Source organism: Pezoporus flaviventris, unplaced genomic scaffold, assembly GCF_033815535.1.
Source record: "Pezoporus flaviventris isolate CSIRO_AGI_PZ_B2104156 unplaced genomic scaffold, CSIRO_AGI_Pfla_v1 ptg000006l, whole genome shotgun sequence".
NCBI classification, from domain to species: domain Eukaryota; kingdom Metazoa; phylum Chordata; class Aves; order Psittaciformes; family Psittacidae; genus Pezoporus; species Pezoporus flaviventris.
Window position 1 is genome coordinate 16,659,381 of NW_026892554.1, and position 26,594 is coordinate 16,685,974.

Here is a 26,594-nt window from a genome sequence, read left to right on the forward strand (position 1 = left end):
TATTGAGTTTGATTCAGTTTTGATGATTATTTTTAAATTATTATTCCTTTTTAAATTATTTATAAACTCAGTGAAGTTTCAGAAAATGCACTGCCTGCTCTCTATAATCCCACATACGGAAGTACGCTTTCAGTTCTTGGGAGCGCACAAGCAAGGTAAAAAACACAGAAATGCTGAACAATATCTCAAGAGACATGAAATGGAACAGACGGAAGAGTTGGGACAAGTCACCCAAAAATGAAAGTGAAGCTGGAAATAACATTTTAAAGAAACAAATGGTTTAGCAAATGTGCACAATCCACTAATGCATAACTGGCACAGCTAATGCTACAGAGCTGAAATTTCTGAATATTAACTTACAATTAATGTTATGTAGTTGTAAGCATCTTAAGTATGGAAGTCCAGTACTAGAGTTTTATACCAGATAGCCATGAAAAGATTGTAGATTGCTTTTGTTTTCATAAGGGTAGCAGCACCAGGCAAAGGCACGCTCTTGGCCTTTACTAGAAAAAAAAGATTCCAGATCACTGATTTCTATTCTTTTTAATTGGAATCAAGAGAGAAATGGGAAGTATGATGGAATTTTTCACATACTTTTCATTCTTACTTAATTTTTTGAGTCCATTCATACATCCACATTAAACTGCACCATAAATTATTTCTGTGCTGCACCAAACACATAAAAAAAAAATAAATAAATAAAATGCTGGCTATTAAAATCAATGTGGAACACAATTATTTTCGCTAGCAATTAAGAAGTATTATTGACACTGATATATTTATAGATATGTTCCTCACACGAGATTAAAGGCTGAGTATATATTTTCAGCATTCAAGAGCTAAACAATTAATCACTGAAAAGTAAAATGGCAAAAGAGAATGAGTATCAGAGAGACCTGAAACAGTGCTATCGGTGACCTGTGCAATAAACAGCATCAGAAGCAGATCTCCCAGGCAATGAAGACTGAGCAGAACAGATGACCTCATTCTGATCTGGAGTTTTGCTACAGTCTTAAACATACAAGTGGACTCCAACGGAATATTCTGCTTTTCTGGAGTTCCCATTTTCAAAGATGAAGATAACCCAAAAAAACACACAGAATACTTCTACTTAATGGTAAAATTCCTTTACAGTAACATAGAATCAACTGTGCCCTGCTAAATCCCAAACTGTGTCCTTTTTTACCATTATCAGATTGTCTTTCAACCATCTAGTTTCCTACAGCTCCTAAGTTCCTCATGAAACACATGAAAATGTCTTGTATTTTTCAACTTAGGAAAATATAACAGAAGTTCACATTGTGCTCTTAGATACTGCTAATTCAAAATGAAGCCTTTGTCTCAAGGAATTATGTGTAAAGCTGGAGTAAGATTTACAGTGATGAGAATGCTCATGTTCTCAGGAAGGTTGACTGAAGAAATCTGTTGTGGCTTTTTTTTGGGGAAGAGATAAACTTCTGGTCTTCCTTCCTCCTGAATGAAAGTGCACACAGACAATATCTCAGCTCTGCAGCAGATGTTTTTGATACAAAGTGATCTGCTTCAAGCATAACTGATTCCTGAACCATCACACTGTGTTATGTTAGATCCAATTTCCACGTCCCCAGAGTCAAATGCTGCTCTGAAAGCCAAGCAACTGTCACAGTCACTCTCCACTCTATAATTTGCTGACATATGTGGTGCTCATATATTCTCCACAACCCATGATTTTATTTATCATCTGGTATAGTCAGCAAATAGCATTTGGTGTCCTTTTATTTGCATAGGGACCTACTCTTTGTTCTTTGGTTGATATTTAATTATTAACATAAAAACATCAGGATTTATGATGTCTTGGAGATGCCATGAGTTTGAGGAAACTTATGTGCAGGCTCTCAAAAGGTAATTCCTGCTGGGTATTTACTTGAAAGACTCTGCAAGATTAGAGATGATGCTGTAAACAGCTATCAACCAAGTGTCCTCCCTGAAGTCCTAAACAAGGATGAACACTGCAGTCTTGTGATTGTAACCAAGCTGAAAGAACTGTGCTTCCCATTTTAATAATTAGCTGTAGTAGTAACCAAGAAGTGTGCCAGGGCTGGTAGAAAGTTGTTCTTTCAACTGAAAAGAATGACGGAATTAGTCTGGGTGGCCCAGGACAGCATGCAGACAGAGAATGTGAGGAGTGCTAAGCAGGGGTAAGAAAAAGCCCTTCAGTATAAAACAGTACAGAAAGGCACCAAGAAGAACACGCAACCCAAACCAAGCATGATATGTTCTATGCACAAGAAACTGGCAGGAACTAACAGAACAAAGAGCACTGCAGCTTCTGATGGAAGACACATTCTGATACAGAGACAGATCACCTGGAGAATTCAGCCCAGAAACTGTTCACTCAGCTATTGCTCAGGCAGGCAGAGACACTGGGCTCAAGGTAAAATTCATACTAATACCAAGAAGGGTACACGAGAGCCTCCTGAACTGAGAGAGATAAGACGCTGCTCAGGTTAGCTGTAGTACGTCAACCAGATGAGAGGAATATTCTCATGATCTTGGCTACCTTGGGTTCTCATCCTAGAAGCAGGCATGCAGCTACTGGGATGTTCAAAGCTATAAAGTCATTCTAAGCTCTGATTAAGCCGTGTTACTAAGAGATCAGAGAGTGGAATAGATGTTGATTACTCATGTGATTGTGTATCTTTAATAGATACATATGAGTAATAAGGTAAATGATTCTGTGCTATTAAAACCTCTGCTAAAAACAACACATAACCTGTCCTTTGCAGTATGCCAGTTATGCAACTCTACATGACTATAAATCTAACATTGCTTGCTGTGCTTCATTAGTATTTAACACAAATGGTCAGCATTGACAAAATACATCCAATCATAAATATCATCACTGTTATATTAAACAGTTAGGAAAAGGCCTTAGTTTTAAAATATTTCTATGTGGCTTAATAATAAAAAATAACAAATCACTGACTCAATCCTAACACATAGGTCTGTGACGTCTCAGACTGGAATCTCAAGTTTCCTTACAATACTCAAGAAAACCTGAAGAAAACTCAGTCAAACAGATGACTTACTGAAGTATAGGTCTATGTGCTGTTAAGCCCCTTCCGCCTTCACATACCTTCCTTTGCACTTTGTCCAAGTCTGTACATATAAGTTCCCATAGCTGTATCACATAAAGAGCAAACAGCAAGTAACCTACAACTGGCCCTTCAGACTCAATTAGCAACAGGTATAAAACACAAACTGTGCATCAGACAAACACAAACTAAGCAACTTTATCCAGCAATGAATAGCTGATCAGACAGATGGAACACTTTTCTCAACACAGACATAGCAATGCCACAAAAAATAAAATCAATTTCTTAGGCAGAACTAAAAAAAAAATCCCATTTTTAATTTTGATGCAGCTTTAAAAGTCTGCATTCATGTCCATTTTCAGATGTACAAAGTACTCATACCATTGAAATAATGCTTTTAAGCCAATGAAATCTGACCTCCTTGACAGTTAAGCAGCTGCATAAAAGTCTAGAACTGGTAAATTTGAAACCTCAAACTGAGCACAGACTTGACCACAAACTCCCTGTGCAATGCTAAAGTGAACTTGGCTAGAGATACAAACAGCAGCATATGCAATGTAATTGCAGAAAGGCAATCTTTGTGCTAGAAAGATATTTACCAAAATAGCCCAAACATTTCTGCATACATTCTTTTGAATGACAGAGGAAATACAGAGGCTTGGAGCTCAACATGCTTACCTTATCAAAATTAGATAGAAAAGCTACTGGTTTATGGTATAAGTTATTTTAGGACACTAATAGCTGGCAGGAAGAACCAGACAGAAATAAAATAGAACCAATACATGTATGCATATGTATTTTAAAAATCTTTACATCTTCAATCAAACCAAAAATGAGCTCTTTCTGGAAGATGTGCATCAAGCACAACAAGCAGAACATGTCAGTGAAACAAGTAGCTGTGCTAAATAAAAAGTTCAACAGAAACAAGACTGCAGGGATCCTAGCAGCAGACAAGCAGAGTACAGAAACACCAACAGAGCAAATATTTAGGACAGCTTCTGGCAATTTAGAAAAATCTATATGCAATACATATGCAATGTATAGAAATTTTAGCTATCTGTGTAACAGTCACTGTGTATTTAACCCACCCACTTGCTGATGTATACTTTTAAACTCTGCTGTAGCTGCTCAGTAGTTACTTTGATTTAACACACAATTTCTTAAAGCATATTAAGATTAAAAACAAAAGACAACTTTCAGGAAAAGGCCCAGTGTACAGTATCAAGCCCACAAAACCACTTTGCAATATGTATACCACACAGATATCACGTACTCATTTCTAACTTCCCATCTTCACAACTGTTGTTAGCCCACATCAGAAGAAATTAACAAAACCAACTATGACAAATGCCTTCAAATATCAAAGGGGTCTTTACACTTTTAAGCTAATAAACTTTACACAACTACAATAAAATGAATATAAAGACCCAGCTATTTTTCTGATATAGGTTCTCAGATGCTTTCTAACTGAGCCACTTTACTCCCATACCATGAATTTCAGGTACACATATTAATCACTGGCTGGTTTCTCTATCACTTTATGGGAAGTCCATTTCAGACTAAACTTAGCTGCTTTGCATAGTGACCCAAAACAGTTACAAGTACTTTCAGGCAGCTGAAAGTGACAAAATTCAGCTGAAGTTGCCTCCCCTCTCCCCCTAGCACAGATTCTTTTAAGGCATGACTGTTAATAATCAAAAACACAGCCATCTAACACCAAAAACTTATATTTTTTTTCTGAAAACACCTATCTTAGTACACTCTATGGTCAGCTTATCACAAGGGTTGATTTACCAGTCAAAATACCAGTGTCTGTCTTTTCATGACTGACTCTTTCTCTAAGCAAGTGGCGAGCACAGGAAAGACCTGTGTCCAGCAAGCTTACCTTCAAGTAAGTCTCTCGCCAGACCTGGTTCTGCCCCTGTGGACCGAACAAAGTCTGACAGGACTGCATCCATATCAAGAGTCATGTGATCATTCAGAGATGCTGCCAGGCATGCAGCAGCAGGACTCGCTGGTCGGCTAGAAGGCATCCATCTGCCAAGGAGAAAAGGCAACAGCATTTTAGGGTATACTCCAAGTGATGTAAATCACAGTTTTCATCCCTTCCCCAAACAGTGCTATTAAAATGTTTAAACCATTCAAGTTAAAACAACCAGGGATGGTCTTCCACCCCTGCCTTTGCCTAAAGGCTAATGACCATTCACAGTGGAAGGTTTTCCCTTTCCTAACGTTTCATATTTTTATTGTTTTTTCTTATGTGCGGCCTGTAAATAATTCTGTAACTTGAAGACTCCAATCCAGCTAAACACAGGAACTGTGCCACAGCCAACAAAAATACCTCTGCCCTTCTGCATTCTGCATCTACTTTTTTGTTCCCTAAAATGCAACGTTCTCCACAAATATCAAATAAAATTAAAGCAGGCACTTCCCGAGTACTTTGTGCTGGATAAGCTATGAAGAAAGCTGTCACTCAAAACACAGTTATGCTAAAGGCTGGTGTAGATGATCTCCACAGGTCCCTTCCAATTCTGTCAAGGTATCTGTGGTTCTAGCCTGCCTGCACCACTGCAGAAACAGTGCAAAGCAAAGCAAACAGGATGAAATGAAACATAACATAAGCAAAAGCATGTGTTTTGCTTTTGTGCCTGCTATTCATCATTGGACAAAGTTTACCTTTGAACATGAATTAATTTTTTCTGTTAATTCCTCTTCATAGGCTCAGCTGCAGCTTTACCGTGTGCCAAGGGTAAGTACTAGTTTGAAGATTTCCTACTGGCAGCAGATGATACTGGTTGGCTCTTGCTTGTACCACAGGTACAGAGAAATAAACTGTGAAAGAAATTGGAAACCAGTTGATTTCACTGTTCCCCATTGTAACCTTATAAAAGGAGTGCCTTTGCTTTCTTAGAAATTGCCTTTTTCTGCAATACATATCCCAGGTAGGATACAAACATCATTTACCTTCTGCTCCAGCATGGGGGCCTTTTTCACCTCATCCATGAGGACTGCCTGCAAAACCCACCTTCCAACAGTCTGAATTTATATGGGATATGGTTACACAATGACATACTTTTTGGTATCAAAGCACTTTGCAGTCTTCTGGCCCCTCCACTGTTTTATACTGCCTCTACATTTATGCTTTTATACTACTTATACAACAGTTTCATTACGTTTGGGACAAATCAGGAAAGCAGGGGAGGTGAACCTTTCTTCTATTCAGCTTTGGTGAGGCTCATCCGGAATTATGTACATTTCTGGCTCCCAAGTACAAGTAAGACACAGACATACTGGAGCAAATCCAATGAAGGACTGCAGACAGCACATCTGAATCACCACTGGACCAGGGAAACACTTCTGAAATGAAGATGGAGTAACAGAGGGAAAGATAGAAATACTGAGGAGGAGGCTAGTTACAAAGGAATGCAGACACTTCAGGAAGAGAACTACCTTAGTGGATTATGACCAGATTTGGCATCTAAGCTTTGTACCAACTGAATCTGTTTCAATTCAATCACTACTTCTGTTAGAAAACAAGCAAACAAACAAAGCACTCCCCCCAAAAAGAGCTCCTAGATCTACTGTACTAAACATCCATAGAGAGTCACAAGAAACTGAATACAATTAATTTCTTTAATGACTAAGAATGAAACAACCAGCTAAAAGAGCCCGCTGCAGGTGAACGACAAAAAGCATCAGTGAACCTTACTAACAGTCCAAAGTGGCTGCTAATTTTGGGTGCACCAGCTGGGCACTCCAGTCCAGTCGCTAGGTGTGGGGCTGGACTGCTAAGCAATCCGGAAAACTAAAGTGTGTATTTGTCTGGTAATGCAGAAAGTTCTCTGCCTATATAGAGAGAACTGGTAGTATCTGTGCATTAACAGCTGTTGAAAACACAGCCCGCTTGCAGCAGAGCCAGAGATGAGGCCAGCCATGGCTTACTGAAAAACAGTAATTTAAAGTTAAATACTCTCTGGGTTCCATTATCTAGTGATAAATAGCTGTACAGGTAGAAACACCTGCCTCGTGCCAGGTGCCAAGGAAGCACACTTCATCCAGACTTTCCAAATGCACGACAGGGACATGATAACATTTTCTAGTCAAACGCTCCCTCTGTATCTGTGCACTTTGCTGCGCGATTCTCCAGACTCTGGGTCCTGCAACTGTGCTCAGAACACCTGCACAAAAATATTTATATTTAATTCTTCCTGTATTAATACCTATATCCTTCCTGTATATAATACCTATATTTAAGTCTTCCTGTTACTCATCAGACCTAAATTAACAGCACAACATAGCTTAATGGTGTTTATTCAGACAGTTGGAAGAATCAATGATGAAACATGTTAATGAATGTTAAAAATGAAAGAAAACAGAACAAACCCATCACTGATTACCTAAAGGAACACTCCTTCATCTGTGTTGGTTTACTTAGAAATGAAATCAGATCTACAGGACTGTGCTGACTGGAGCTGGACTCCTGCCCAGCCTCCATACAAACTCCAAATTTCAACTAAAATGCCTGCTACACATGCAGCTGAGCAGCAGTTTGCTGTGGAAAGTTATTCCCCTTACACCAGTAACACCTCACAAAGTCCCTGAAACATTATAAACTAATGCGGTGCTACCAAACACACAAATATTAACAGCTATAATAAAAAAACCACACACCCCCCCCCAGTCCAGCACCCCCTGTCCCTCCAATGCCTCTCCCAAACTCAAGCACTAGGTTTCCTACTGTAACAGTATTTTACTGTTAGTACTAACTACTAACCATGTATTAACTATTTTTTCATACAGCAAACAGCTCCCCTCTACCCCATTTTGAAGTCATGATTATCACAGAGGACACGGGGTCTGGCTGTTAATTGTACTATGTCCCCCTGGAGAAAAACCTACTCTAGAACTCCAGACTACACATGCTCTACACTCCGAAAGCAAGGAGCAGGGTTGGTAGGATCCTCCCTGTGTACAGCTGAACTAGCACTATTTTCCCCCCCCCGACAGAATTGTTTTCACAGCTCTCTAGAACTTAGAGGAGGAAAAAACCCAACAAACTAAAACCCAGCTATAGAAAAAGCCTTTAAAAAAACTATCCTCTTTGCCAGAAAACGGCTGTTAGCCATGAAAACCCACCCAGATGGAAGTGGGAACTACTGAGCAAAGGAGAAAATAAATTGTAAAGAAGGAGGCAGTGACTCAGAAGCCTGATGGTTCCCAGACATACTGCTCTCACCACATGAACACAGCCTCTCTTCACCTACAAAACCATCCCCACCACCTTTGCTCCATGTGACTGGTCAAAGCATCAACACAACTCACACCTGAAATACACAAAGTTGAGGAGATCAAACACAATCACCCATATTATCCTCACCTGTCAATAAGCATCATTCCTCCTGTGGTTAGCAGCACAGGCACACATTTATACTTGCAGTTCTCCTTTTAAATGTGTCACACATAACACACAAAAGGCGCTTTGAACTGAAAGTAAATGGAAACATCTTGACCCTCAAACACAAAGACCTTGGTTTTCACTCACTTTCTAGCCAGATTTCTTCCCTAAATAATTTATTTATATAATGCAAATACAAGAAGCAGAAGGATTTGTTGTATATTCCAAGAAAAAGCATTTTAAAAGTATTTAAAGAAAAGATACTGATAGCTTCTAAATGTTACGGTGGGCTCATAGGACTTGAAATCAATTTAATACACTCTCCATTATATTTGATCTTTTCTTCTTTAAGTAACCCTCTCAAAACTGAGCCATGCATGGAAGTAAACTGTTTTCATCTGAATCTAAATTTGACTTCTTCAAAATCAAATAGCTTCTCCCAGTTAAACAATACGAAGATACTTTTTTTCCAAATGGGAAGAGATGCATAGGGTAACTAATGAAGCAAACACAAGTATGTTAAAACAAATCCTATATGTCTAGAAATACAAATAGCAAACAAAGCAGTAGTGAGGAACAGAAAGAAACCAGCACACAAAGGGTGCAGTGGGCAAAGCCTCAGGAAGACTTAATGACTGAACTGCAACTAGGATCTTTCATCATTTTCACAGAGAGGATGAAATAAGCACTATCAGTAATGTGCCAAGGCTCAGAGCTCTGGGAAGCCGTTAGGGTTAGACAGACACTCACTGACTGGATTCAACCAGTTTCTCCATGTGCTGTTTTTAATTTCCCTGCAGTGTGACAAGGCTAACTGCCCACTAACATTACTGGCATCTCCGATGCCACTGACACTACAAACATCCCCGATGGTTTGGCAATACATAGACTAAATGCAGACCACTCTTCTGTTCAATATTCAAGCTGCTTGCATTCTTGGTTATAAAGGCAGAAAGACCCTGTTTGTGCACAGCTCCGGGCTTTGAAAGTAACTCTGACATATCGTATTTGATGGGGAATGTCATTATTCTAACATCTTGACAATAATAAGAAATTCAACCAATGCCTTCCATAAGACCATTTCTTCCTCCCTAGTTTCTGGTTTTCTAATAAATAAATACGGGTAGCAGAAAAAAATTACAGACTATATTGTAAACGTTCATCTTTGTATGTAAATATTGAGGATATAACCTAGTGTATCCACAAAGACACATGATTGCCCAACTCTGAAGTTTGCTCACTCATCTGAAATTTTTACCTCAGATTCACAAGGAAAAGCCTACATCAATTCTTTTTCCTCTTAGATTATGCTCAGAGAATGACAGTTGAAGCTAAGAAGAGTATTTTATTTTGACTAGTAAGGTGGCAGAAGGCCAGTCTACTCATAATACCAATACCCCATAATGAAATGCAAATGAAAATACTCCAAACACCCAGAAAAAGCCAAACCCAAAACCAGTCCACAGTCTTAAATTAGCACCTCGATAAACTGCACAGGCATGTTCCAAAGCAGAAGCTACAGAAGTCTTCTAAAATTCCAGACTGACTGATGTGTATGGCATTGTGCAACCCTCAGACTTTAAAAGGAGAGCTTTTCTGGCAAATTCCTCAACAGCATCTCTGCTCCTGCTCTGTTGCTGTATGAAGAAAGGTGTACAGAACTCGTAATTCAGTTGTATTTATTTACCATGATCCAGTAATCAGAAGGAGGAAAACAAACACATGGGATTCAGAGAAAACTTGGGTCACAGAAGAGAAAGCAAAGATAAAGCATGACTGCACAGTCTAATAAACCACACAGAAATCAATTCAGGCACATAAAGCTACATAACTAGTGCTGCACTAGATAGCACATAGCACCTGCTGGGTTTCAGCCACTGCTTCAGAAGTGTATGGGTCTACGAGTTCCACGAGGTTATCCCAGAGCACACAGAGCTTTCAAAGTAGCAATACACACCTCTGTGCAAGGAAGGTGCTCAAATTACCTGTTTCCATGTATAATACTTATCAGGTGCATATGAGGTACCTTAATCACACCTGAAATACTGACTACCTGAAATACACCTGGGGATCTACTTTTCTTTCTTTAAATGTTCACCTTAATTTGTCAAGCCTGCAGAAGACATAACTAAATACACACAGCTGTGCACAGGAATGCTGACATGCAGTTTTTCCAGGAAGTTTTTAAAGTTCTCGAAGTCCTTTTTTCCTAGACTCAATGATTTCAGTTGGAAAGACAAACAGGGTCTCAATAAACCTGTTCAAATGGAAGCTTACCCTGTTTCCTAACAAAAATAGTTCTCAGGTGACTGAGTGACAAATAAAAAACTGGGTACAAAGAAATATTCCACACCTTTCCTACACTCAGGACATCCTAGCTCCCTCTGCACCGACTTCACTGTTCCTAGAGATTCCAGGCCTTCAACTTGTACAAAACCTCTCCAGTATTGCCCTACTTTGCATGGCATTGATGCTGCCCATCAGCAGAATACTCCAGTCCACCAGAAATTCAAATTTGACTGTAAATCACTGGATACAAGGCAGCTTTTTCACACAATGCCCAAGGCTGCTTAAGCCAAAAACTCTCAGCAGAGATCTCTCAGATCACAGTGGACTTGAGAGTAGATACTTATGCTCAGACTCCTATATCACAGTATTTTAAAGGCCAATTAAAAGAGAGCATCTCTTTTAAGCATTTTACTTTAATACTCTGTATTCATCCCATGCAAATCAGACATTACTTCGCCAGCTTCACACCAGTTTTGTTCTAAATACACTACCTTCAGATAGCTTGCAGATTTAGGTGCCAAAAATATAAAGATGAAAACCAGTTTTTAACCTCACAGTCAGAAGAACGTCTCACATAGAACTAAATATATATTATACACTTTAATTACAGATTAAGTGGCCTTAAATTTTGCAATCTGTTTTGTATGACTAAGCCCATGCTGCTCATAGAACTCCCATGAAAGAAATAAATATTATTCAGGAAATATATCTGTACAAACTGCACTATTTAAGCTATTGTACACTTCACCAGCCTCTGCACTGAGCTAGGAAGTAGCACAAGCACCTTTAATCTGACTGCATTAAAATTAGCTGCACTTGACTGAGTTGTCCCATCAGAACAGCAAACCACTCCATTAAGAGGCACCAATAATTGCATTAGTGAAGGAATATGGGGTCACAAAATATATGCAATAATAATCACCCTGTTCTGCAAAACCTCTACAAAATGCTTTAAGCTGCTGGGTGAATAAGATCTTGAGAGCAGGTGTAGTTCCAGTGATGGATTACAAGGCATTAGTTGAAGCAGCCAAAGTGATCATAACTACCTGAACATCGGGTAACACAGAATCATAGAATAGTTAGGGTTGGAAAGAACCTTAATGGCAAAATGGAGCATTTATATGTTAATCATAAAACATGGACTCTCATAACTTGTAAGATAACAAGACAATATGCAGTCAATTTTACAATTATGGGCCATCTATCTTTTTAAGTATAAAACATCAGAGTTAAAGAAAAGGTGAAGACCAAGAAAGAAGACAAATAAAAGCTCCTATCAGGCATTATTACTAAGTTTTTGTCTGCACAGTGGAATTCAGGAAAATTAACCGACATTAATTTAACTGGATTTGTCCATGTCCATTAGATTTATTTGCAAACACTTTCCTCTGGCAATAAAATGTGGTCTTGGTCTGGCAAATTAAACCAAATTCACTAGAGGCCACTTTAATTATGAATAGGAAAGTGCCCACAGAGACTTGATGGTATTTAAACTGCCCTCTAAATTCCTCCCTTTAGTTGATCTGCCCCAATTTCCTCAGTACCTTGTGTAGGCAAGTCCTGAACTGATGCATTAGAAGTGAAAAAGCTATGCTGAAGAACCCTCAGTCAACACACTAAATCCCTGTGGGACCTGTTGAAGAAGAGCCATTACCCAAGAAAAGAGAATTGTTCAACTATTTTAAGGTCAGTTCTAGGAAGAATACTGCCCAAGTGCAGAGACCAACTGGGAGGTATTTTAAAAACACATGTACAGTTCAGTGTCCAGAAATGCTATTTAAAATGTCTACCATTTGGATTATTTGAAACTAGAACTATTGATAAAGCACACCACTACATCATCTTTTGAAGCAATTTATTTAACACTTAGAGATTATAATCTATTACTTGAGGCTGAGATGAAAGAAAGTGGAAAAGAGAAATTGAAAAGACCATGCTGCCTTGAAGAGCTATGGCACACTCCCACTGAAGGAACACATCCAGAATATTCAGAATATGTTCCAAAACACCTACAGTCACTGCTATGAACTAAGTCCTTTACTTGCACTCCACCACTGAGGGCAGCCTAGCAAAAGGCACAGCACTAGTCCTACAGAAGGTGCACATGCAGGAGAACTCATTCACTGCTCAGATGTCCTGTTTACAACTGTGTTTTCATGGAGCTTCAGAGGGTTTTCATTACACTATTGTTCCTACTCAGGAATGGCTACATTCTCCGAGAGCAAAAATGTCACAGATAAATGAGAACTCCACAGAAATAGGACTGAGAACAAGCATGGAAAAGTCTTTCCAGGTAAGGATCCTCTATATCCCCATCATCTGTGTATGTTTCTCAGGATAAAACCCCACCACCGCTATAAGGGTTTTGCTTTCATACAGGACAACAGATAAGGCAATTACAGTGTTTCCCTTTTTAATGCACAAGGGCCCTTGTAGCGTGATAGAAAGCAGCAGTGCAAGAGCTAAACGTAACACCACTGATAAAATTGGAGTTTCCATAAAACAAAGACCTCAATTTTAAACCAAATTAAAGTATCAATTATTCTTTTATCTGGAAGAGTGATAAGTAGGCAGTATTATACTGCACTGGAAATATAACAATAAGGCTTTTGAATGTTAATCTAAGGCCTCCTAAAAGCATAGTTTCATTAAGTAACATGCATCTCTTCCACTAGAATAGAACACAAGCAATATCAACAAGCTCAATTTTTGCCTCATCCAGAATTTTTTCCTCAAGTTTTTCCCTCATTTGTAAACTCTTCCTGACACTACAAGAAAATACTGTTTCCAGATACTGAACATATTCATCCAAATGGCAACCTTCTTTCAAAAGAAGAAGGTATGCTGGCCAAAACTCTGATCTTAACAGTTTTCCCTCACAAAAACACATACCATATACTTTGCATGCATAAATTTCAGTCCATAAAAAGCAAGATGTCTCAGTAACCATTACTGGATGTATATAATGTGGAGTTTCATTATTTTGTTCAAGTTTGTGTTGCATTAAAAATGAAACACTCGGCACACAGGCACCAGGAAATGCATGCAGCTCAACAATCAACACAGTGAAGACAAGCTTAACCACTTGCTGTTTCCAACATTTTGAGTTATTTAGCCCACTATTTCTACATTGCGAATTGTAAAATTAATTGCCATAGCAACAGGAGGCTAAGTCTTCATTTACAATGCAAATAATCTTTTTGTTCATGTTATTCATCCATAACTCCATAGCCTCTGATCTGCAATGTGTCACAGTCACCTTTTACCAGGGAATGCGAGAGAGGAACAGAACACACAGGTATGACACACTGGCATGCAGTGGTCAGGAAGCACTTCAACCTCAACCCACGCTTTACAGCAAGCTACTTCCTCCTATATAGTCATTCAAGAACAAGCAGCTGCTGACAAGCCAGACTGCTAAGAGCAGTTCTGCTGTTAATGCTGCTTGTTCTTGAGTTGTAAATAGACACACAGATGATTAAAGCTACATTTAAGCAAGTTTTTAATTCGACTTACTTACGACAGACTTTAAAGAAGAGTTCCTGGAGGCATGTGTCAGATGGGCATTATGCTGCTGGTTTTTGGTGAGAAAAATAATCTGGTTTTGCCACAGTAGAAGGTATGAATAAGCAAAACTTTGTCCCCTGAGAAATCTGGAAAAAAAAAAGAAGTAGTGTATTAATCACTGGACTTCCTCCATATGTCCCAATAACAACAACGAGCAAAAATCAACTTTCCCTTTGACCTTAGGAGTCTAATGGATACTCTCAACACAGATAAATTAACATGTACGATAATTTGCATTTACAAAACTACTTGGGCACAACCCAGACAATTAAGAGAAAAAAATAATAATTATGAATGTGCAAAAATATCCTTAGGGCTATTCTACATGAGAATGGTCATTCACACTTTAAAACTCTTCTAACAGTTCTTTCTCAAGATTCAAACGGGGCTTTCAAGGTTTTTCTTCTCATAAACTATCAAAATCCAAGGCGATTAACTAGTGAAGAGTTATCCAGAAGATTCAATCAGGATAGCCATTGCCTTTTATGGAAGAAAGGGACAAACACATGAAGAAGGAAGGAACACTATTTCTATATGTTTTAAAAAGAAAGAATATTTCCCTTTGCATAGCATCTACTCTATCTGTTAAGCATAAATCTTGCTCCTTGCAAATACATAATCCAATCACTGTAAGATTCACCTTTTCATTTTAAAAGACGCTTCCAGTCAGTTTCACTGTTTCTGGATTTTAATCCAGTCACAAAACTCACAATCTTGTAAGTGAGGCCAGCTGTACCAAACTCAGGATTCAACAGGTGTCTGTTCAAACCCTTTCCTCGTAGAAAACATTCCTTCTAAAAATGCTTTTAAAACAGGCAGAAACATAACAAAGTCCACAATTTTTATGAATTTGTGATAATTAGAATATGAAAACAGAACATTGCATTATTCCTCATTATTTCCTAGGATACATATGGAAATAATCAAACCTCAGTAGATAATAGTCCTGATGCAAAAAGTCCCAATTGCCTGTTTAGCAACTCAACTGAAACACAAAGTGTTTGCGAACTAATACATACCACTTACTAAGATTCTTAGCTGTTTTTTGCTTCACTGTGATACATTTTCATGACAGAATCATGAAATCATAGAATCATAGAATAGAATCATAGAATCATTAGGGTTGGAAAGCACCTTAAGATCATCTAGTTTCAACCCCCCTGCCGTAGGCAGGGATACCTTACGCTAAATCGTATCACCCAAGGCCTCGTCCAACCTGGCCTTGAACACTGCCAGCACTGGAGCATTCACAACCTCCCTGGGCAACCCATTCCAGTGCCTCACCACCCTAACAGGAAAGAATTTCCTTCTTATATCCAATCTAAACTTCCCCTGTTTAAGTTTTAACCCGTTACCCCTTGTCCTATCACTACAGTCCCTAATGAAGAGTCCCTCTCCAGCACCCCTATAGGCCCCCTTCAGATACTGGAAGGCTGCTATGAGGTCTCCACGCAGCCTTCTCTTCTCCAGGCTGAACAGCCCCAACTTCCTCAGCCTGTCTTCATACAGGAGGTGCTCCAGTCCCCTGATCATCCTCGTGGCCTCCTCTGGACTTATTCCAACAGTTCCATGTCCTTTTTATGCTGAGGACACCAGAACTGCACACAATACTCCAGGTGAGGTCTCACAAGAGCAGAGTAGAGGGGCAGGATCACCTCCTTCAACCTGCTGGTCACGCTCCTTTTGATGCAGCCCAGGATACAGTTGGCTTTCTGGACTGCGAGCGCACACTGAAGCCGGCTCATGTTCATTTTCTCATTGACCAACACCCCCAAGTCTTTCTCCACAGGGCTGCTCTGAATCTCTTCTCTGCCCAATCTTCAGCTGTGCCTGGGATTGCTCCCACCCAGGTGTAGGACCTTGCACATGGCATGGTTAAACTCCATGAGGTCGGCATCAGCCCACCTCACAAGTGTGTCAAGGTCCCTCTGGATGGCATTCCTTCCCTCCAGGGTATCAACCGAACCACACAGCTTGGTGTCATCGGCAAACTTGCTGAGGGCGCACTCAATCCCACTGTCCATGTCAGCGATGAAGATGTTAAACAAGACCGGTCCCAACACCAATCCCTGAGGGATGCCACTCTTTATCTTACCAAAGAATTATTTTCAATTCTTTGTTGAAACTTCCTCATGAATGTACGGCGCCACAGTCAACCTCATACAGAAATAAATTAAAGTTCAGAATAACATAAAAATAACTATCTTGTACATTGCAGAGGAAATGTAAGTATCAGACAAATGAAATATGCCTACGACCCTCATCTTTATCACCCTCATGGAACTTAACAAAACCCCAACAACTGGAAAACCCTCACCAAGTTACAGAGGTAACTTTTCATAGCTGTGACACCTTTAAAGATACTTCGACTGCAAAGGATAGAAATAACCATCAAGTGTGAATACCACATTAACAAACTGAAATAGCTGTACTATGAAACTCCTATTAGCTGTGGGGAAATAACTAAAAACTGTATGCAGCCTTCAAAATCAAACGATGATGTTTTTGCTAAGGAGAAGTTAACTTCTGCCACTGTCCTGGAGAAAATCAAGCACTCAAGTATATTCTTTTGTTCAGCTACGTATTAGCAAATGATGATTAAAACATTTCCATAGTTTTGTTTAATACATGAGCTGCATAGAAAAAAAAAACCCTTTCCACCCAACACATGACCTACTTCTTTCAGTCGAAAGAGGACTTAATGTTGGGTTTTTTAGCCAATCACAATGTCTAAACCTGGGCAGAAGGAGGGGTGGGGGAAGATGTTTTAAGATCTGTTTTTATTTCTCATTACCCTACTCTGATTTGATTGGTAGTAAATTACACTGATTTCCCCAAGTCAGGTCTGTTTTGCCAATAACAAGAACACCTGAAGGAAGAGAGAGTTATGTTAAAAAATGGCAACAGTTAATACATAGGCCCTCTTAAAGAGAAACAACAAGCACCAAAGAAATTACTATTCCAGTTATGGAAAGCAGCTGTGCTATGTCCTGGAAATGTCCGTGTTGAAAACTGTGAGAGCAAAGTACAAAATTCAACACACAGCATCTATCTACAGCTCATCTACAAAACATCTATGGCTGGCTAATACTTCATGTTCTTGCAGACACCTCTGACAGTTATGTCACTCCCCAGAGTAAAGCACTTTTGATAATCTAACTGGTACTTCACACTAGCACAGCCTGAAGTGCTAGCACAAACAGATTTTCTTTCTGTACTGAACCTTCATCACTTGACATCTCTTTGTAACCACTGCATGAGAAACATCCACCACTTTATCTATGTCCCAAGCCTCTACAGCCTGTCACAAGTTACTGATGATTTCTCCTCCAGCTAGAGGTAAAAAAAAAACAAAAAAACAAAAAGAGAAAAAGAAAAAAGGAAAAGAAAAATTTCTTCTTTACTCTGACAAGTGGTCCTTCCATGTGAGAAATGGAACACATTTCTTCCCTCCTTAGTTTATGCTAGTTTGACTCTGAAATGTGTGCAGTGGATTGAGCTGACAGTGATATGAAGGCAGGAGTTTAAAGGAAATCTAAAGTGTTTCCATTATGAGCTCTGTAGAAAGAGTCTTATTGATACAACTCTCCAAGCATCCTTTATCTCCTTGTACACAGAGATTAGAGAAAGGCTCAAACGCTTAATTGTATGTCAAATGCACAGTCAACACATGAAGAGTTCAGTATAGTCTTTTGAAATGAAGTCTTCAGCATACTCATGCCTTGATGTAGACAATTCAGCTATTTTAAACACAAGGCTTGACTGTTACTATTCACTTTGCATTGTTCCTCACATCAAGACAAAACATAATGTTGATTTTTCCACATTCATCATTGTCCTGGGTTCACCTGTAACAGTCATTTTTCTCCTTCTCAGTAGCTGGTGCAGTGCTGTGTTTTCGACTTTAGCCTGAGAACAGTGCTGATAACACACCAATGTTTTTAGTTGTTGCTAAGTAATGTTTACTCTGGGTCAAGGACTTTTCAGTCTCGTGCTCTGCCAGTGAAGAGTAGCATGGGAAGCCGTGAGGAAGCAGAGACAGGACACCTGACCCAAACTAGCCAAAGGGGTATTCAATATCACAGCACATCATGCCCAGTATATAAACTGGGGGGAGCTACCCAGAAGGCCCTGATCACTGCTTGGGTAGGGCTGGGTAGCAGCTGGCGGGTGGTGAGCAATTGTATTGTGCATCACTTGTGTTTATTATTTTCTTTTCCTTTTCCCCTTTTAGTTTTCTATTCTCTCCCCTTGTTATTTCCCTTATCATTATTACTACTGGTGGTAGCAGCAGTGGTTTGTGCTATACCTTAGTTACTGGATTGTTCTTATCTCAATCCATGGGTGTTATATTCTTTTGACTCTCCCCCAACCCCACCAGGAGCAAGGGGGGAGAAGAGAGGTGAGTGCGTGAGCGGCGGCATGGTTCTGACTTATCAGCTGGGCTTAAACCACAACACCGACAAAAATACTGATCCCACCAACTGGTTCACCCCACAGGTTCAGTGACAGACTGATGGGAAAGTTCCCTCTCTTACAAAAACCCTAAAAAAACCAACAGAATTGAAATTCTGAGATTCACATTACGTACAGAGGGAAAGTTCTTGTAAGTCCTTAGGTGCATATAATGTAGAAAGAATAGCAAGCTGCTAGCTTGCCAGTTGCTAGCTGCCAGCTTGCCATGGTTTCAAACAATGCGCTGAAATTCAGCACTAAGCACATCAGCACAGTGCACACAGTGACCAAACACGCCATAGCAAGAAAGAGCTCACACAGATACATTATGCAGCAAACCAGAATCGGTAACTGCCTTATGAAGTTTAACCATGCCAAGTGCAAAGCCCTGCACCTGGGTCAGAGCAATCCCAGGCACAGCTACAGGTTGGGCACAGAAGAGATTCAGAGCATCCCTGCGGAGAAGGACTTGGGGGTGTTGGTTGATGAGAAAATGAACATGAGCCGGCTTCAGTGTGCACTCGCAGCCCAGAAAGCCAACCGTATCCTGGGTTGCATCAAAAGGAGCGTGACCAGCAGGTCGAAGGAGGTGATCCTGCCCCTCTACTCTGCTCTTGTGAGACCTCACCTGGAGTATTGTGTGCAGTTCTGGTGTCCTCAACATAAAAAGGACATGGAACTGTTGGAACAAGTCCAGAGGAGGGCCACGAGGATGATCAGGGGACTGGAGCACCTCCTGTATGAAGATAGGCTGAGAAAGTTGGGGCTGTTCAGCCTGGGGAAGAGAAGGCTGCGTGGAGACTTCATAGCAGCCTTCCAGTATCTGAAGGGGGGCTTATAAGAATGCCAGGGAGAGACTCTTCATCAGGGACTTTAGTGATAGGACAAGGAGTAATGGGTTAAACAGGGGAAGTTTAGATTGGATATAAAGACGAAGTTCTTCAGTGTAAGGGTGGTGAGGCACTGGAATGGGTTGCCCAGGGAAGTCGTGAATGCTCCATCCCTGGCAGTGTTCAAGGCTGGGTTGGACAGAGCCTTGGGTGACATGGTTTAGTGTGATGTGTCCCTGCCCATGCCAGGGGGGATGGAACCGCATGATCTTAAGGTCCTTTCCAACCCTAACTATTCTATGATTCTATCATTCTATGACTCCCATCCTCAATTTTGTGAAACATCTAGTTCCTCAGTTATCGCATTTTGTTTGGAAAACTAAACTAAGATCCTACTAAGAGCTATGCTTTAATGCCATCGCTAAGATTTTTAGAACCACTACAGATATAAAGGAGAAAATAAAGATAGAAGACATGGAATCAGGAATGATTCATATCACAGCATTTTGAAGATGCATAATTTAAGTACAGCAACTGCATGTTTCACTTAAACTATATAAATAATTGACAGTCTGTGAAGAACCCATCAGGAAAACTGAAAACCATGCATCAGACAAATCCAGGGTAAGCACTCCTGCTCCCATTTGAATAGTGCAGAACAATACAACGCAGATGCAGTATTAAAGGCCATTAAATAACTCAATAACTACACTAGTGACTGAGCGGTCACAGCCTGTCATGTAGCTGATGAAAACCTGAATCCTGAACCCTTCCTCAGCTCGGGGTGTCAGGCTGTAGGAAAGCCATGCAGTGAAGGTCATGCGTCGCCAGAAAGAACTGAAATATGGCTATAATCAATTACATAGTGGCTACTAACCTGCTTTAAGTACACTGAAGACTGCTGTTCTAAAACTGACTGAAACTGACCCAAGTGGCGTTTAGTAGCCTCTGAGGATACTGGAACAATCTGCCCAGTTCATATGAGGAGCATACACTAATTTCTATGTGTCTGTGAAAGATCGGGACAGAAAGTATTAAAGACAAGATTTATGCTAAATATTTTTCAAAACCTGTCAGTGACCTCTTGCACCCCAATTAGAGATTTCCTGGGGGCCAGCAGGAAGAGCTGAAAAGATTTGTCTTCAGTGAACTAACAGAACAGCAGGCTTGGTCAGCTGGGCCTCTGTCCGGGTTTATTAAAGCTTTGCTTTGGTTCTTTGGGGTTGTTTGGGGCTTTTTTTTTTTCTGCCAAATGATAGCATACACCACGCAGATCTTTTTTTAAAAGATAATGGCTAAACTAGTACTGTGCTATTATAATTCACTGCAGTTTTCTTGGAATCAGTTCCTTTTCTGTGTTGCAACTCCTCTTCAGGCTTGTGCTTATACATATTGGCAAGCTACAAACCTCACTTCATTTCCATCAAAACATCTAGTGTCTAGTGTGAACTTCTGTAGTATTAAGAATGGCTGTTCGTCAAAACAGAAAGAAAATAGAAGATGCCCTAAGCAGCAAGAAAACCCCTCTTTCATTTAGTCAGATCAATTCGGTAACATTCTGCAAGTTTGCTCTCCCCACAAAAAAGTACAGCTTCCTCTGTGGTTACAAAAATGGATAATCCCAATTTATGGGTTTTCCCTGTAATTGAGGTAATATTAACAAAATAATAGCAAGAGGAAATACCGAGGTTCAATGAGGAAAACTGGAAGCTGATGAATCAAGGAAAGTGTCACACGAAACACGCAGAACTGTACACAAAAAAAGCATTAACAACAAACAGATATTCAAAGTTTGGTGTTAAAATAGCACACGCTGATTATTGAGAGCTTCTGATCAGTTCTGACCAACTTCAGCAGGATTCATGTATATTCAACATCTCTAAGAAGCAGACCATTAGTTCTAATTGCCATTGTCATCATAATCTATTACTACATTCTATGAAAAGCAGGACATGGAGTTAAATATCAGTGTGAAACAGGCCATTTAGAAAGCCAGGGAAAAAAAAAAATTAAATTACCACTGACTGCAATATAAGCCTGTTGGGGGGGGGAACAAAAACCTGCACCACACTGAATATTAACATCTACAGACAACAGCTAAAGAAAATAATGACAGTGCCTGGTTTTTTTTTTAACTTCTGTACCAAATTCACACATGCAAACAGCACCTGTGAACTAAATGATGAACAATCTTTCCTGAAGCAAGCTGCCCATCACAGATGACTAGAGAGAAAAAAAGAGGGGAAAATACAGCAGAATTTGTATTCTCCTTGAGCATCAGTTGACAAACATGGTGACAACATCACTCTACAGAATTAGAACATGTTTTGCAGAGCTTACTGCAAGCTTCAGCACGTAAATATCTTGCGGTTTTATCTACTGCAGGAGGAATTATTTATACAGATTTCTAAACATCTCTAAGCAGGGATTTCAGAAATACCTGCACTGTTCTCTGCTTTTTATAACAAAAAAGCCTTGGCAAGTAGACAGATTTATAAAATAAAATTTCCTTGAAGCTATCCAAACTGACATCCTCTTTCACACATTTAATTTTTCTGTCTTTATTTTAAAGACACACTGAGCAAACTCCAGCTTCGCAGCTGATCTATGCAGAGCACAGATCTAGGCAGAGCAGAGCTGATTGGGAGATTTTGCTGGCAATTATTTTTAGAAACAAAATATCATCACTCTGAACAATACATACTGCCAATTTGTTAGAAGTTTTTCCAAGCAGCATAGCAGAAAAGGGCTCTGCCTGACAGGCAGGCCTGCTTGTTAGCCAGATAGCAAAGAAGAAAGAATCAATCCTGTTACTGTTGGTACAAAATAAAAGAATGCGGAGATGGAGCAGAAATGATTCCAGTAGTGATCTGCAATTTCAGTTAGGTGTTATCTGAAATACAAATGGCTGGGAGGAGAGAAAGAGAGAAAAATCTATTTCCATGGGGAGCTGGTCCCCAGACAACCGATCAGTGGTGTTTGGCAACACAGATACTCAACAGACAGGCAAGATTTACACCACATAAAAGAAAAAAACCCACCAAGCACCCAACCCCTTTCTTGTTCTTCCATCACCTGCAAAAAACCAACACAATGAGCTGATCAAAACAGTGGCTTATGAGTGATCAACCACAGCGAAGAAGCAGAAAAACAGGGTTTCTCTCATTTCCCTATTGAGCTTTGCAGAAACCTATTTGAAAATATATGATTTTATTGTTTGTATCAGTCACTTTCCACTAAATCAGTCAGTTTGCCAGACAGCGAATACGTGCAACATTCACTTGTCTGAGTCAGCTTTCTCTTCCTTACAAATGTTTTGGAGAAACATCTTGCTTTTCAGTTTGTTGAACCATTCAATTAACCAGCAGTGTTCTCCATTTCATGACAGACGGAATGAGCTCATTTCTTGAAGCTGCAGCCAGTAGATGCTGAAAAGCAAACCATTTCTGGGGAGTTCATAATACTTTAAAATATAAAAAGGTACAAGCTAAATTTTATCTCATTGATAATAATTTGCTTTTTCAAGTACTAGTCTTAAAGTAAAAGTGAAGGTGCCAGGACAAGAAGGTAACTACCATAAGTTAGTCAAATATTTAAACTTGGACCTGAACTAATACAGTGGCATGAGTATTTGTGTTTAAATTAATACAGAAATTGACCTGGTTATGTGCAACATAATATATGTAAATCAGAAACTACACAACAACTACTATTTTCTTACATGTAGCATTAATGTTTCTATTATGATGATCTCTAAAGACTAGAGGCTTGAGTTAAAAAGGAAAACAAAAAAAAAGAAAAGCCACCACTTTCACAAACAGATTTAATCCAAAAGAGACTCAGCCGTGAAGAACTTCTTGGGCAACTTCAAACAGTCCTGAATCTGACCTGTGATTTTTTACAGAGCTTATGTGACTGCATATACAAATCCACAGCTGCTTGATTAAATTAGCCTGTCACTCTCCTAAAGAAAAGCCATAGCCAAAAGGCCCAAAATTATGCAAACAACCTCCAGCAGGAGGTTGATACTCTGGCTCTGTATTTCTCTATAATTCAAATGATAGAATTAAAAAGCTCCAGGTAACATGCCCCCAACAGAAAGACATTCAGAACATTTACATTAGAATTGCCATTGCTACTTACAGATAAGCTGTAAACTTTCCCATAATATTTTACCTTTGAAAGTCAGACTCTTTACAGAATATCATCACAGAAAGCTGACCTTGGGAGTCTTCCTGTCCAATCGGTCCTTCATACCACTACAAGAATGCTCCCAGAATCAATGAAAAAACATATTGCAATGATTTTTGTATGTATTAAAATCTCTGTTAACAATCACTTAAAAGACTGCAAATCCTTCCTAATTTCTGCATAAAGATCATTCCCTCACAAAATAAAATACCTCACCATATTCATCCGATTACTTGTACAACTGCTCAACTAAGATATTTTGTCAAGACATCCTTTGAATCATTGCTCATTTACTAAGACAAGAGATTTGTTAGTTTACTACACATCAGTGCACAATACATTTTTATGATAAAGCATCAATAATTAACTTAAGAACACAAATGAAACCGCCAAATCTCAAAGCCTTCAGGGAAACAATACAAGCAAAATAGAATCACAGACTGGTTTAGGTTGGAAGGGGCCTTAAAGCCCATCTAGTTCCAATGCCCTGGCATGGACAGGGACACCTTCCATTAGACCAGGCTGCCCAAAGCCCTATCCAACCTCGCCTTGAACAGATCCATAATTACATGAAGTACACAAAGAACACATCCATAATTATATGAAGTACACAAAGGATGTTGACTCAGTTCCAAATTTATCAAAATTTATCAAAATGTGACCAGGAAATAAGTGATGGCAGTAGCTCAAGAGGAACTGAGAGGGGATAATTTACCCAAAAAGGAGTTACTCCCTGTCTTCTCTATCAACTGTCTCCTATTAGCTATACAAACAGTACCAGAATCTCCATCCATATGCTCTCTGCCCTTTCACGCATTAATAAAACAGAGATCAGGCATGGATAGTTTTTGTCTAATTTTCCTGAAATTCTTCTTTTCTTCACAAGAGGGGTAATTCAAAACAACATTAATTGTGACTCTGAATGGACTTAGATTAGGCTATAGCTTGGTTCTGCAATGTAAGAATTTATTACAGAGCCCATGTAGCATGTAGAACAGATGACATTTATTTTGAATTGACCTGATTTTAAAGGTCTAGTACATTAGAAAAGTATCTAAAATAGTAATACATCGAGAGAGACAGAGCTCATGTTTTCCTCATGTAAGCATTGTCAGCCAGCTTAATTTGCAGACACTAGGCTAATATGAGCACCATACAACTAATAGCAAAAACAACACTCAAAATTCTCATGGGCTTCATGCTAAATAATGATAAAAGGAGTGTTTCAGTGCTATAAAACTCTTTCTACTGCATGAAATGTTTAAGCTGTATCCTTCTACTGCTCTGTATTGATTATTTTCATGTCACACTGTATTAAAACCTCCTTAGATTCAGATGTATTTCTTTAGAATGACAGGCTCTTGCTCTGAACTAAACCAGTATTTTTTTCTTAAAAACACATCCTCATGACTGGACTGTCCATTGAGAGCACAGCATTTTTTTAAAGTATTAATATAATTATTTTCAGGCAGGTGTAGAAGCACCTGCCTTGGGAAAACAAAGCTTTACTGCGAAAGCTTCAAGAAATCTTCAAGACAAGCAAAATCTTCCTGGAATTCCCTAAGAACTTACCTCAGACAGAAATGAAATTTTTCCTTGGATACACTGGCCTGAAAAGCCATGTGAAGTTACTGTCTTACAGGCATGAAGTCTTTCGGGGGTGAAAACCATAATTTATACAGTTGTACAAAAGGGGATGAATCTCATTTCTCACTATGGAACAGGGTTTAGAAGTATTTTACTTCTAGCAAAAGTATTTTGATTTCATAACGAAGCAGATGAGTCTATTTCACACAGACAAAATCGGTAATGAAACCTGTGAAGGCACATCCCAGAGGTAAGGAGCATAAACTAGAATGTTTGTTTTCTCCATTTGAAAAAGCAAAGCTATACCTCTGCACTCACTGACAATATGTACCTCATACAGTAAAACACTGTTATGTAGTAACAAAATTGTCTCATAATAGACAGTAATTAAAATAACCAATCCACCTAGCAATTAAATCTTAAAAAGATGGAGCATTGCCTGTAATTAAAACACACTTCTGCTCCCACCCACATTAGGCAGAGCAGCCCAAGTACCCTAGTACAGCAGCTAGTCTTTGTTAATTGTATCTTAATGAAGATTCCTAAGACAAATTTAATATTGAAATTCATACAGACTACAATCAAATGGTCTTAGATGAGTCTAAAATTAACAGTAACTGCCAAATGAGGAATTCAGGAGTAAGCTGCCGGTAGTGACAGGTAGTATGTCCCAGTTATTTACAAAAGCAAATGCCACTGCTCTATAATAAGCCAACATACTTGTGTAAAAATACTACCACAGCAACAGCCAAGAGGACACTTGAACAGAATGGAACAACATTTCTGGCTTATCACTCTGACAAGTTATACTGACTGCATCAGAAAACCGAATGTGAGGTTTGTTTTCTATTGATAACCACCTTCTTAACTAGCAGGAAGTGCTGGGACATTGCTTACACTCCAGAGAAAACCGTTTCCTACAAACTTGCAAGTAGTAGTTTGTTATGATTTAGGTGATACCATCACTAGCCCTCAGGGACAGCAGACCTCTAGACCTCTGGTGCAGATGTGGGATCTAGGATACAGATCTAGGATGAGCCTAGAGCAGGCACTGGAAGGGAGGGTGAGAGACACTTGGGCTTATTTACAACCCTGAAAACTCCCCTGTCAAAGTAGACATTGAGCTTAGTAGGAACAGAAGGATTTACACAGAACAGGCTACAGCTTCAAGACAGCAAGCCAACAGCATCTATGACTTGGAAGTTT

The 26,594-nt window shown here is 39.4% G+C and overlaps 1 protein-coding gene across 6 annotated transcripts in view; it reads right to left on the reverse strand.

Moving 5' to 3' along the window:
• Nucleotides 1-26,594, reverse strand: part of OTUD7A (OTU deubiquitinase 7A) — a 146,482-nt gene that overhangs the window by 37,204 nt on the left and 82,684 nt on the right. For 5 of the 6 annotated variants that reach the window (XM_061447144.1, XM_061447143.1, XM_061447146.1 and 2 more), the window contains exons 4-6: nt 14,275-14,411; nt 5,751-5,906; nt 4,960-5,111 (exon numbers count right to left, since the gene is read on the reverse strand). In XM_061447144.1, coding sequence (XP_061303128.1) covers nt 4,960-5,107 — 148 coding nt within the window. In that variant the 5' untranslated portion in view covers nt 5,108-5,111; nt 5,751-5,906; nt 14,275-14,411. The remainder of the gene's footprint in view (nt 1-4,959; nt 5,112-5,750; nt 5,907-14,274; nt 14,412-26,594) is intronic. The other variant, XM_061447142.1, reaches the window with a different exon arrangement.